The 13,392-nt window shown below is 39.4% G+C and overlaps 5 protein-coding genes across 5 annotated transcripts; 3 read left to right on the forward strand and 2 right to left on the reverse strand.

Annotated features, from left to right (window-relative positions):
- On the forward strand, positions 480-3,393 carry LOC18773389. The gene is made up of 5 exons (XM_007207407.2): positions 480-785; positions 1,485-1,774; positions 1,877-1,966; positions 2,526-2,896; positions 2,993-3,393. The coding sequence occupies exons 1-5, from the start codon at positions 536-538 to the stop codon at positions 3,255-3,257; spliced, it is 1,266 nt and encodes a 421-aa protein (XP_007207469.1). The 5' UTR covers positions 480-535; the 3' UTR covers positions 3,258-3,393.
- On the reverse strand, positions 3,321-5,914 carry LOC18774360 (pentatricopeptide repeat-containing protein At3g26782, mitochondrial). Its single transcript, XM_020566913.1, has one exon. It carries the CDS (start codon positions 5,902-5,904, stop codon positions 3,436-3,438), a length of 2,469 nt encoding a protein of 822 aa, XP_020422502.1. The 5' UTR covers positions 5,905-5,914; the 3' UTR covers positions 3,321-3,435.
- Positions 5,955-7,467, forward strand: LOC18773190 (peptidyl-prolyl cis-trans isomerase CYP19-3). The gene is made up of 2 exons (XM_007205938.2): positions 5,955-6,095; positions 6,703-7,467. Exon 2 carries the CDS (start codon positions 6,721-6,723, stop codon positions 7,246-7,248), a length of 528 nt encoding a protein of 175 aa, XP_007206000.1. The 5' UTR covers positions 5,955-6,095; positions 6,703-6,720; the 3' UTR covers positions 7,249-7,467.
- LOC109949764 (patatin-like protein 1) lies at positions 8,057-8,639 on the forward strand. The gene is made up of 3 exons (XM_020565920.1): positions 8,057-8,131; positions 8,219-8,380; positions 8,463-8,639. The coding sequence occupies exons 1-3, from the start codon at positions 8,057-8,059 to the stop codon at positions 8,637-8,639; spliced, it is 414 nt and encodes a 137-aa protein (XP_020421509.1).
- Positions 9,054-10,868, reverse strand: LOC18772932 (rubisco accumulation factor 1.1, chloroplastic). The gene has a single exon (XM_007205112.2). It carries the CDS (start codon positions 10,737-10,739, stop codon positions 9,375-9,377), a length of 1,365 nt encoding a protein of 454 aa, XP_007205174.1. The 5' UTR covers positions 10,740-10,868; the 3' UTR covers positions 9,054-9,374.

Here is a 13,392-nt window from a genome sequence, read left to right on the forward strand (position 1 = left end):
GTTTGATTAGAAGGGGTGCCTATATATAATCTCGAGAAATTATTGTATGGTACCATATTTTGATCTTGATTTACACTCAAACCATAAAAGTAGCCCTTGCCTATACATACAATGGCTTGGAATACATAGTACACTGGTATTTTTTTTTTTTAAACAAAAAATTTTACATCTTAACAATTTCATCATTACATTATAATAATTTACTTATTATTAAGCTTGTAGTTTATGAAACATGAACATGGTGGACAAAAAAATAGTAACTCTTTCCTGCTGCGCCAAGTAATTTAGCAGTGGCTTAACAAACAAGTGGTAAATTAGTAATTATGCCTTGGGTTAAATGCGGATAAGTCTGAACTGATCGTGTCCGGCCCAATGAAATGTATTCACAGTGGGTTGAGTACTGCATTGTAATAGGCCCAATATAAGACAGGGCTCCGATTTGAACAATATATGAACCGGGTTGAGACCAATCAGGTCGGATCGTCGTTTATACTTGCGCGCTGGTGTGGTCAATCTGAACTCGTTGGAGAGAGACATGGCTGACGACCTGTTTGAAGGCCTCCCTCCACCTTCTGCAAACCCTCCTCCTTCTTCTTCTGAACTTCAAGAACGGAAACCACCGCAGGAAGCGTTAAAACCACAACAAAAACGAAAAACAGCTACTTTTAACACCGCCTCTTCTTCTTCTCCCGCTCCCGCTCCTGCTCCTGCTCCTGCTCCCCCAAAACCAATTCTCAAAAGCGCCCTCAAGCGGCCTAAACCCTCTGAATCAAACGCCGAAGAAGGTAATTCTTTCTTCATTTCTCCTTTGTTTGTAATTGGGGTAGCTTCAAAACCCATTATTTTACTTGTGTTCCTTGATTATATTTCCAAGGGCTGCAAAAAAGTGCTTTTAGGGTTTTACTCCTGCATTAGTTTTCGATGCTGAGAAACCCCAATAAGAAAAATTGAACTCAGGGACTTGCATTGTTTATGTTATTTGGTTTCATGTAGTTTGTTTCCAGTTCAAATTCTAGCTGCCAATCCGGGTCTTCTTGACATTTTATTATATTTAGGGCCCACTTAATAACCATTTCAATTTTAGTTTTTAGTTTTCATTTTTTGTGCTAGAGTATAGAGGAAAAAGAGGGAGAATGGAAGTGAGAATGAGAGTGAAGATGGGATTGAGAGGGAAGATGAGAAGGGAGGATAACAAAAGTGAAAACAAAAACTAAAAACTGAAATCTATTTGAAATTGTTTTCACTTTTTTTACTCCTCCCTCCCATCCTCCCCTCTCATCCTCTCTCTCAATCTCATCCTCACTCCCATTCTCACTCTCATTTTCCTCTATACTGTAGCACAAAAACTGAAAACTAAAAACTAAAATTGAAATGGTTATCAAACGGGCCCTTAGATTCTCTTTATTTCTTCATTTATGCTACTTGTATGAATGAAATTTCAATGTTTTTAAAATGAAGCTAAAAGTGTTGGAACTGTTTTTCAGCCCCTGTAACTGAAAAGAAGTTGAGGTTTAAAACCACGACAGATGCCTCAGAGCAGCAGGTCATTGAGGCAATGCAGAAAATAGCATCACATATAAAGAATCCTACAAAGTTTAGTAAGGCTTCAAAGCTTGCCATCCAGCTGATTCAGGCGGGAAGTGTCAAGCCTGAAACTGGTGATTACTTCTTTTCCGTTCTAGAAGCCGCAATGGCATCACCTACTTCTTGTATGGATCCTTCTCTGCGAGCCGATTACCATGCACTGTTCTCAGCCGCAAAAGATGCCTCTGAGGTAAGATCATAAGTCTGTGTATAGTACAGGGTAAAGTTACTGCTGGTTCATGAATTTGTATTTTCATACTCAACTTACATCTCCTAATTTTTTTTATATCAGTGTCTCAATAAGAAGCAAAAGAATCAATTAACTGCATGGAGAATCAGGGCAGTGATGGCAAATGAATTATCTACTGATGACAGCTTCCAGGTGAGAACCTTTTTCTATGGCATAGTTTGTGACCATACTTTCTGAATCATGTAATGACTAGCTTCCTTGTTATATGATTTAATGAGAAGCATGAACCGTGCAACCATTTTTGACATGCATTTCTGAACCAATTATCCAATTATCCATTGTTTAAAGTATGAGACATTTATATCCACACATCAGTATTTCCCCTTTCTTTGAATTCCTCGTAACAATTGATGACTGGTGTCTTGCGAATTGTTTATGATGGCTAATATATTTCTTGTATTTTTTCTAGTTTCTTTTCTTGAGCTTTGATAAATATCTTGTCTGTCACTTTATTGTAATTCATTCTTTATTTTAGTTAATAAAAATATATGTTTTCTATAATAAATAATCGTTTTGTTTCATGTAATATCTAATGATGAATTTTGGTTTGGAACTACTGTTTGTTTTTATGATTTCTTCACCATGCCTGACTTGCCTTTTTTTGTTTTTGTTTTTTTTTTGTTTTTCCCTTTCTTTCCTTTCCTTCTTCTTTTTCCATTGTCATGCTTTTTCTATGTGAACTTTTACAAAGTTTTCAAAAACAGCTGCACAAGTAAAAGAAGCCATATCTAATCTGCCAGTTGCAACCGAGGACAATGACAGAGAGGAAGCAGCTGTGCTGGAAGATGAAACAAAGATAGCAGATCAAGATAATCAAATGGAGCAAGATATGGTTTCAGCTGCGCCGGCTGAAGAAAATAATGAGAAAGAGTCTGATCCATTTGGGCTTGATGCATTTTTAACTCCCACCCCGATGAAGAAAGATGATAAAACAAAGGGGAAAAAAGATGGAATTACCAAGATCAGGAAGGAGGAGGGGGAGACCAAGAGATTCCTCCGGTCACAAAGAGAAGCCTTGGTTCTTTGTTTAGAGATAGCTGCTCGTCGTTATAAAACGCCATGGTAGGATCTTTTGAAATGTCAATTATTTCAACACATTCTATCAGGTTTATGATCTGAATAGCTAGAACTTATGTTTTGTTTGATTCTACTTGTCAGGTGCCAAACAGTAATAGACATATTAGCAAAGCATGCTTTTGATAACATTGCAAGGTTCACGTCTAAACAAAGGAATGCCATTGAGAAACTTTGGGCTTCAATTCGGGAGCAACATAATCAACGAAAACAAGGGAAATCAGTTACGGGGAAACTTGATGTCAATGCTTTTGAGTGGCTGCAGCAGAAATATGCTACTGAGAAGATCAGCATTCGGCATTCTGTTGGAGGTAGTGGGGATCGTAAAACTGAAATGTGGCTTGGCTGATAGTATCCCTTTTTTTAGGGTACGAATGTTGATCATTCTTTAGAAGGAAGAAAGGGAAGCAAATTGTAATTGTTTATCTGGAATTTGTTTCAGTGTAGAATGTTTTCTCATCAATACAAAGAATGAATTAATTACATTTAGAATATATGTTACATTTTACAAAATAATTATCAGTTTGCTACCAATAATCACCACAAGAACAATATCCATCTCTGAAATGGTGAAAGCGGTTACGGTCCCTTACTATCATTACCCTCCCATATATTTTGGATAAAAGCTTGGTTGCTGTGTGACAATCTTCACAAACTCGGAGATTCTTTACAATCCGAATTGGCGTACCTGCAGCAGTGCTGATAAGACCGAATGCCATGGCCAGTCTCTCACTATGATAGTTAACCGCCGTTTCTTTCTCTTCCTCATCAATGTTCTGCAACACAACAGAAGTGTTAGGAGTGTAACCAGCCTCTTTCAGCTTCTTGGTCATCTCAGCCAACATTTCATAAATCTTTCTTGTTTGAGGGTGTGCCTTATCTCCCATTATGAAGTCGTGAACTGAGCCGTTTACTTCAATTGAGCTCAGTCCTGGTTCTTTCTTGGTTCCTCTATCTTTCATATATTTTCTCACCCCGTCAACTTCATTCCATCTGTTTGATGCTGCATAGATGTTTGACATCAGAATGTTGTAACCGCAGTTTTGAGGTTCCAACTCAAGAAGCTCTCTTGCTGCCACTTCAGCCAAGTTGGGATTCTTGTGAATTTTGCACGCAGCAAGCAGGGCACCCCATACAATTGTGTTGGGCTGCATAGGCATGCTTTTGATCAATTTATGAGCCTCGTCAAGGTTCCCAGCTCGACCTAACAAATCCACCATGCATCCATAGTGCTCAACCTTAGGAGCCAAGCCATAGACATGAACCATTTTCTCAAAAAGCAACTTTCCGTCTGCCACCAATCCAGCATGACTACAAGCATGGAGAACTCCTATGAATGTGATGTCATTAGGCTCAACACCTTGTCTGTCCATTTGCTCAAATAGTTCCAAAGCTTGTTTTCCACAACCATGCATAGCAAAGCCAGTCATCATTGCATTCCACATGCAACTATCTCGATTTGAGGCTTCACTGAATAGCCTCAGAGCCATATCCATGTCCCCACACTTCGCATACATGTCCACTAGTGCTGTTCTTAATATGACATCAACTTCCATCCGTTGCTGGTTTATGTAAGAATGAACCCACTTGCCCAAGTCAAGTGCTCCAACTTCTGCACATAATGAAATGAGGCTAACCATGGTTACTTGACTTGGTCTTACTCCACTATCCTTCATCTGAGCAAAGAGGTCTGAAGCCTGATTAGTGCAATTGGCATGTGCATAAGCTGAGATCAAGGCACTCCAAATCATGACATCTTTGTTATCTACGCTATCAAAAAGAGCCCTTGCATATGTGATTTCCTTGCATTTTCCGTACATATCAACCAAAGCAGTGGCCAATGCCAAAGACATGATAAACCCATTTCTCAAAATATAGGCATGCAACCACTTGCCCAATTCCAGAGCACCTACAGACCCAGACTCGATAACCAAACTCAACATCGTAATCTCATTCGGATAATTTCTTTCCATCAGCATTCTGTTGAAAAGTTTTGCTCCCTCTTGTAAATTTCTGCAATGTATGTATCCTGCGATCATGGCGGTCCACGAAACAATGTTCTTCTGAGCTAACCCATCAAAGACCCTCCTTGCATACGCTAAATTTCCACACTTTACATACATGTCTATTAAAGCAGTAGATATGGAAACTCCCAGTTTCTCATTAGTACTATTCCTTACAACATAAGCGTGCATTGCTTTCCCCATTTCTCTATCTGCAACGTCTGCAAAGAGATTAACCATGCTAACCATGGCAATCTCACTAGGCTTTACTTGCATACAATGCATTTCCTTGATAAGTTCCAATGCCTCACGAAACAATCTGTTTCTAACATAGCTCCTAATCATGGTACTCCAAGAAACAACATCTCTATCAGCCATTTGATCAAACAATAAGCGAGCAAATACCACGTTCCCGCATTCACTATACATTTGGATCAACGCATTGCTTACGAAAACATCACTATCCAATCCATTCTTTAATGCAAAACCGTGCGTCTCTTTTCCTAAAACAGCCAAAGAGGATTGACCGCAAGCTTTGAGGACTGAGGGGATGGTGAAACTGTCAACTTGGGTGTCCATTCTACGCATTTGAGCATATAATTTGAGTGCAATTTTGGGGCAGTTGTTCTTAATGTAAGAAGTTATTAAGAAGTTGTACTGGGCAGCAGGGCTCAAGTGGGTTTGGAGGTGCCTAAGAGGAATTTGAATGGTGTGATCAAATTGGGTTTTGATCAAGTGGGCATGGATTTGCTGGGTCTGTTCAAAATTGGGGTGTTCATGTGGTGTGAAAGAAGTGGTTGTTTGGTGTTTATATGGGTCTGAGTTTGGGTTTTTTTTAGGGATTTGGTTGATTTTGAATCTGGAGGGAGGAAGGAGGGAAGGTGATAGGAGATGAGGTTTGGTGGTGACCATTATTTGGTCCATTTTGCAGCATAGAATGCGGAATTGCATGCTTATCTGAACTACAGGCCCATCACTCCGCCTCTTGTGCATAATTTTAATAACAAAAGAAATATGTGGCAATTTAGAGAATATCCAAGAAAACAAGGATGGTCTTGCAAAATAGTTACCATTTTAATCCAAAACCCTAAACCCCATCCCCTTGCGCCTATATAAACACAATCTAAAACCCTAGACACTCATCTCATCTTCACTTCCGTCTCCAAGCGAAATCTCATCTGCAGGTACGCAGTTTCTCTGTCCCAACTCCCTTCATTTTTTTCTCTATTCAAGTTACTACTTCGTATTGTTCTCTCTGTAATGCCATTGCATCCCAGTAGTATATTTCTGAAGAAAAACAGTAAATTAAGAAAAGCACATATCGAAGGCTTATGGGTGCTATATGAATGCCCATGCGCTCAAAATCTGTGCAAAATTATAAATCGTTCTTCTTTTCCGAATATCCTCTTGATATTTTGCTCGAGGATTGTTTGGAAGAACGATGACATTGCTAACTCCTGCTGTTGTTATTAATTTTTGTGTTGTTCGATGGACTTGTCTCATTTTTATTGGTTTCCCTGTTTTTCTCTTGAAAGTTTGTGTATTTGATATGAATATAGGTTTATAAATAATATAGGTTTTTTATTATTCGAAATGTGAGAATTTGGAAAAAAGCTGCCCCGATTGCGTTATCGGATCAAGTAAAATATGTGAAAAGTATAATCTTTCAGAGTTGTTTCTGATGTTAATTGATATGATCAAATATATTTCGTTTTAATGTGGTTGAGACTGGAGCTGCTTGTTTGGTGTCCCCAGAGTGTGGAGTTTTTCTGACATTTTTATTTTATACAGGTTCTCATAAAAGAAAACATGAAGAACCCGAAAGTTTTCTTTGACATATTGATTGGAAAGATGAAGGCGGGCCGAGTTGTAGTGGAATTATTTTCTGATGTGACACCGAAAACTGCTGAAAATTTTCGGGCTCTTTGCACTGGAGATAAGGGGATTGGAGCAGCAGGGAAGCCACTGCACTTTAAGGGCTCTACATTTCATCGCATCATCCCGAATTTCATGTGTCAGGGTGGAGATTTCACAAGAGGTAATGGGACTGGAGGAGAGTCGATTTATGGCACGAAATTTGCAGATGAAAACTTCAAGTTGAAGCATACAGGGCCTGGAATTTTGTCCATGGCCAATGCTGGACCAAACACTAATGGTTCCCAGTTCTTCATTTGCACTGACAAGACCCCTTGGCTCGATGGAAAGCATGTCGTGTTTGGAAAAGTTGTAGAGGGCTATACTGTCGTTAAAGAGATGGAGAAAGTGGGTTCAGATAGTGGGACAACTTCTCAACCTGTTGTTATTGAAGATTGCGGTCAGATAAAAGATGAGAATTGATGTTTGAACAGTTGACATCATAGCTTTGCTGATATTATTAGTTCAGTTTAGGAGGCTATTGTAAAGCAAATAAAACTTGAATGTGATATGTTTATTTAGTTTGGATCCTCTTTATGTCTATCTTTGTGTGGAATTTCTGGTCCTTATTTATGGAAATGGGATTGGCGAGGCATGACAAATAAATAACAATGTGTTAAGAAATTATTTTCTTCGGTTCAATTCCTGGCTCAACTTGGATGCATTACTTACAGCAACCAGGTACCAAAAGCTACGAATGTGAGAAGAGAAGGGTGGGATTGCCCAGGGCTAGTTCTATGTGCTTCGGAAAGTGTATCTCTAGCACACATCACATGGTTTATAAACACAAACTGAGTTCCTTTTTGTACATTCTGATCAAATTGCACCAAGCGCTAAGAGGTGCCGCTACTTTGTTTACATAAGCAAAGCAATGGAATTGTTAGCTAGATATAGTAGATGTTTGTCAATTGCAACACTCTCAGTCGGCTTGTCACATTGTCAAAGGATTGCATATATAAAGGGGAGACTGAATACCCAACCCAACCCAGATATCATATACTCCCAATTGCTCACTAGCCTTTTCAGACAAGAAACAATGGCAGCTGCTGCTGGTGAGAGATATTGTAGCTACTTCCTACTTACATTTGATTAACTGCTTTCTTTATGAAATGCGCTAATTGATTCATGTTTTCTTTTTTCTTGAAATGAGAAAACTAATTGTGCTCTATGTCATGCAGAAAATATGAATTGAAGAACATAATCCAGAAGGTAATGGGAAAAACACGGCTTCATGAGACTAACCAATGTCATCATTCCCTCTTATGACATCAAGTTTCTCCAACCAGTCATCTTCTCCACCTTGAAGGTACATACATTATTTAATATTTGAACTAGTTAATAATATAATTAAGTTCGTTAAGTCATTCATTAACTTTCTGTGTACTTCATGCAGGCAAAACACGATCCATCAAAGGATGATGTTCTGCTAGCAGATGTCTGCATTGCCACATCAGCAGCACCATACTATTTCCCTCACTATTTTGAGCATAAACCATCCAATGGAGTCCCAAGAAAATTTAACCTCATCGACAGTGCTGTTACAGCCAACAATCCGGTGCACTCGTAGAATTTAACTAATTGATTTGATAAAACTGGTTCATACTCATAACAAATCAAAAATATATCTATTTTTGCAGACTTTGCTGGCAATCATTGAGGCTGCTAGGGAGATGTCTCAAAATAAAAATGTGGCACATTGCTTGAAGAACATTGATAGCAGTAAGCTCCTTGTTCTGTCCCTCGGAACTGGATCTGCAAGGAGGGATGAGAAGCTTCAGGTTGCAGATCATGAGTCGTGGGGAATCTTTCAATGATTCATGGGCCCAGACCCAGACTATACCACCCCTTTACTTGATGTTTTGACAACCGCAACAGAAGACATGGTTGACATATACATGTCTGCTTTCTTCATGTCTCTGGCTACAGTGACAACTATCTCCGGATCCAGGTATATATCAACTTTTTTTTTTGGCTACATTCATATGAGTAAGTCAGTTCAAACCACCAAAGCAACGACCAAGTAGCTTAATATCTGAACTGGGAAAACAGTACTGCATGGTATATATAGTTGGTTTCCCAGTTCAGAGTGTTCTTCCAAGCCTGCTAAGTAGACTTTGTGTGCAGACTTTTGTTTCAAAACTTGTAATCTCTTCTCGTCTTCCAGAAAGTATAATAAATGTGCAGAAACAAAGAGTGCTTGTACAAATCAAGGAACTTCATCATCAATGTGTGGGGAAATAGAACTTTTATTTCAAGTGCATCATGTAGTAACATTCACACTTCATGTGCACAAATTAGAAAGATTAACATGTCTAGTTAAATCATAGATCGTTCTGTGAAAGAATAAATCTGAAAATTACAACAACATGCCTATTACACAAGAGCCATCAAGGCCAAGGGAAGAAAGGATAGGTAAAAACCCCTTGTAGAGGGGCATCTAACAAAACCCCATCTCAAGTTTCCAACATTACAGAAATTTTTTATGAGCTGTATAAATCTCAATCGTAACAAAGAGTGATATACAATACAATGACCATACTCTTCTACTTTTACTCCCAATCCTCTTCGCTCAATTGATCGTCTGTTTCATCTCTTGGTGGCCTCACTATCATCACCACAGTCCCTAAACTTTCCTTCACGCCAGTTTCCTTCAATGCTGATCCCCTCACAACCTTAAACCCCAAACCCCCACCCTCAACTGCTGCCAAATAAAATCCATCATCAGCTGTCACCTCCTTCTTGCTCCTATCAGCCACCAACAGTATAGGCTCCTCCTTGTACCATCTATTCACCTTCCAAGGCAAAACCCTCGCGTCACTAAACGACACCACCACTCCCCCCTTTCCTAAACCTACCACCGGCTCCCATCCCGGCAACACCACCCACCTCTTCCACCCCTTCTCTGCCACCACCACACCAAACTCTCCCTCACTACTACATTCCCACGGTGCCTCCAATACCTCCTTATCCTTCTCATCTGCCCTACAAACCGGCAAAATCACAACTTTACTGGACTCTGCCACCTCCCCAAACTTCAATCTCACAACTGGAACCCGAACCACATCTATAACATCCCCTTCTCTCCCTTCTTTCTCATCAGTCTCCCCCTCCAAATCTGTCAAAATTATTTTTTTGGCCTTATCAGTCCCTGCAACTTTCAGAGCTTGCTCTAAAGCAGCAGTTCTGGGTTCAGAGGGGTTCTTGTGCTCCCTAGCCTGCCTATAATAAATAAAGCCTAGACAATCTCCAGGGTGAGCATAATCAAAGCTCTCCCACCCTTTATCTCCTCGCCTGCGAGGAAAGTCCTTCATAGAACGGGCCAGGTCCTGGGTGCCCTTAGCATCAAGCTTGTTCTCAATTATGTAACGGGCTGCAGCTGCACGCTGCTGGACACTCAGGAGCCGAATTTCATACAACAACTCGGAACCCCCGGTGTCAAATTCCGCAAGAATTTTGGGGTCAGTCTTGGATTGGACTAAAGAGTCTCTTACCTGAGCCGCAACCACCAGGCGGTTCTGCTCGACACCGGAAATCCCAGTAACCTCTTCGATGGTGGGAGGCGTGAAGCCTTCTTGGAGTAAGGACGGGATTAGAGGGGCGAATTCGTACCAGAGGCCGAGGCGATTTGCGAGGATTTCGAGGCGGCCATTGGCGTCTAGAGAGCGGAACTTGGCGGGGACTGGAGATGGGGGTGGGCGGAATGGCTGGTACACTTGCTGCTGTTGGGAGCTTGAGGAGGGAGTTAGAGTGGCAGAGATGGGCTTTAGAGAAGAAGGTTTAGGATAGAGGAGGGGTGGTGGGTGTGGGTTGAGGAAGGAAGTGGAGAATAATAAGAGATTGGTGTTGGTGTTGGTGTTGGTGTTGGGGTTGAAAGATGAGAAGGGTTTGAGAATATTTGCTGTTACAGAAAGCATGGTAGGTTTTTTGAAGTTGCCAATCTGGAGTGAGAGGCAGGGAGGGAAGAAGGAGGCTTTGTCCCTTATCTACTGATGATGATGCTTCTTCAGTTATGGAGCAAAAACAAAGTATGTTGAATTGAGCTGAGATTTTGTTTAGCAAAGAAAGAAAGAAAGCAATGGGCTTCACCAGTAAGCTTGTTCGTAGCATCTGGTTGGGTATGGCCCATATCAACTTCATCAGCCCAAATGAAAGTGGCCAGCTAAATAGAATGCAGCCCAATATGAAAAGACTGCTAGCTGCGCATATGTTTAGAAGAAATCAGCCCATTCATGAACCCTTTCTTTTATGATTATTTTTGCTGAGTCGTGAGTGAGTCGTGAGTGTGGATTTTTCCTGTTTAGAGCACTGATTTCATATGTGAGATAGCATTAATTAGTATTTCGATTCTTCCATTGTTAGCAACCAAATGACTTACGTCACCGCCGCTGTGAAACTTTTGACCAAATATTCATGTGAGAGTTTGAATTTGTCAAACGCTTCTGGAAGTTTTGATCCAAGTTTGATTGACCAGGCTGACCACCCTTTAAGGATGCAGTCACACCCATTTTTAATTCCACACAGACAATCATAATAACAAAGATGAAAGGCAGCGAGAGTGATTAGATAATATATTAGCCTGACCAGCTTTTGAAACACACAGCCACTAATATATGTTTGTTGTAATTCATGAGTCAAATAAGATTCAAACATTGATTTACGTATATAAAGTAATGGACTTTTTTCTTTTCTTTTCTTTCTGGTATTATAAATTACTTGTTCAATCTTCTTCTTTTTTTATTATTGAAAATGACACTTGATTGGCGCTTGGCTTCATACAATGTACCACATGCTCTATTTCATGACGGTTTTTATTACAAATTCTTCAACAATGTACCACAGGCAACTTGATTAGATCATCTACAAGAAACTCTTTGGAGCGAGTCATGTATAAAAACATCCACATCACTCACTCACTCACTCACTCACTCACTCACCGTCTGTTGGTTTATAAATTATAATGCCTGGTCAAAGGCTGTCTTACCCATTATTAATCATTATTAATGGAAACTAACCAGAATATATTTACTTTATTTTAAATTAAATAATTATAGGTGTGAAACAGCAAAAAGCTCGCGATCGAAAGGAAATCTTTTGCGTTCTTCTCTAACATTTCTGGAGAATTCAAATAAGCATTATGTGAGTTTTATTTTATAATAATGACTAATTTTATATTATGTGACGTTTCACTATATATGCCCACGAGGGAAATGTACCAAAGACTTGAGCTAATGATATAGATGGGACTTTTATTTGGTCGTCCGTTGAAGGAAAACAATTATATGAATAAATTGACCATTTTGAAACCATTCATTCATCCATCCATTTGCCTTGTTAATCTTCATGATGCACTGGGAAACTGGGGTCTTGTCTTCACCACAAAAATAAACAACTTGTCACTAAAAATGAATAACCAATAATGGTACCAACTTGAACCATTTTGATTTATACAGGTTCATGCACTTTCCATATACCAATATACATCAAATTGAAATAATAATATATATATATAGTTATTCTTTCATTCGAATGTTCGTACGTTATTATCGTGCAGATGTTATTGTAAACAAAAAAGAAAGAAATACATGACGTTCGCACGATAATAACCTCCGTACGTCCGTATAAGAGAATTTTTATATACACATATATGCTTTTTTCTCTTTTTCCGAATTTTTCCCGTTTGAAGGGAATAAGAAATCGGAACTTGTTGAATTGGATAGGGACAGATGATGAGTATTAATATGGTTATTGGCTGGTGGTCCAAAATAGATGGGGCCATGGAGCTCTCAGAGTTGCTGTTGCTGCTGAGGGATCGATTGAGACATAATCCAATGCAAAGCAAACCTTTTCCATTTGTCTAGGTCATCTAATTCCGGACTCCACAATTACTTATCACTTGTGTTAATAAAATAAGAATATTAAAATAGACAGCCTCTGCAAAGGGTATGTAGCATGCACGAACTTTGACTGGACTGAATGCACGATCTTGGTAAAGGAATTAGGAATTTAGGACTACTTCCATTACCGTCCACAAAAAGATGAGACACTCGTGCATTATTATTATATATGCATACACATTGACTGTTAAACAAAATATATCTCCAGAGGCGGCAGGGATGGAGGCACATATAGGCCTGTAGTGACCGTGAACTCCAAGTTCCATGAAAAAACCAATAACTTTTAAACACATGCTGCAATATCAGTTGAAATATAAAACTATAAAACTTGAAAATTACCGTACTGACCCCTAAAAGACGAGCTATACTAGCTCCGCCATTGTCCAGAGAGATGGCTTTTTGCTTTTTATTTTTTATTTTTTATTTTATATGTGGGACTAAAAATGCTTTGGAGCTAAGACATATATATTCCCATGAACAAAGAAGGTTTGGTTTGAAACGGACTGCAGTCGATACAATCTCGTTATTTTTTTGCATTAATTAATAATGAGAACACCCCACCCGCCCCCGCCCCCCCCTTTCTCAAACGTGGCTACTAGCTATGCGATGACGTTGTCTAAACTTGATTCACATTATATTTTGTCAAAATTATAACCTACCTATCCAAAACTTA

This window comes from Prunus persica, chromosome G6, assembly GCF_000346465.2.
Source record: "Prunus persica cultivar Lovell chromosome G6, Prunus_persica_NCBIv2, whole genome shotgun sequence".
Classification (NCBI taxonomy): Eukaryota; Viridiplantae; Streptophyta; class Magnoliopsida; order Rosales; family Rosaceae; genus Prunus; species Prunus persica.

Coding starts and splice junctions, on each gene's coding strand:
- LOC18773389 (XM_007207407.2), top strand. CDS start 536: ATGGCTGACGACCTGTTTGAAGGCCTCCCTCCACCTTCTGCAAACCCT. Junction 786..1,484: donor TGAATCAAACGCCGAAGAAG/GTAATTCTTTCT, acceptor ACTGTTTTTCAG/CCCCTGTAACTGAAAAGAAG. Junction 1,967..2,525: donor CTACTGATGACAGCTTCCAG/GTGAGAACCTTT, acceptor ACTTTTACAAAG/TTTTCAAAAACAGCTGCACA.
- LOC18774360 (XM_020566913.1), bottom strand. CDS start 5,904: ATGCACAAGAGGCGGAGTGATGGGCCTGTAGTTCAGATAAGCATGCAA.
- LOC18773190 (XM_007205938.2), top strand. CDS start 6,721: ATGAAGAACCCGAAAGTTTTCTTTGACATATTGATTGGAAAGATGAAG.
- LOC109949764 (XM_020565920.1), top strand. CDS start 8,057: ATGAGACTAACCAATGTCATCATTCCCTCTTATGACATCAAGTTTCTC. Junction 8,132..8,218: donor TCATCTTCTCCACCTTGAAG/GTACATACATTA, acceptor TACTTCATGCAG/GCAAAACACGATCCATCAAA. Junction 8,381..8,462: donor CTGTTACAGCCAACAATCCG/GTGCACTCGTAG, acceptor CTATTTTTGCAG/ACTTTGCTGGCAATCATTGA.
- LOC18772932 (XM_007205112.2), bottom strand. CDS start 10,739: ATGCTTTCTGTAACAGCAAATATTCTCAAACCCTTCTCATCTTTCAAC.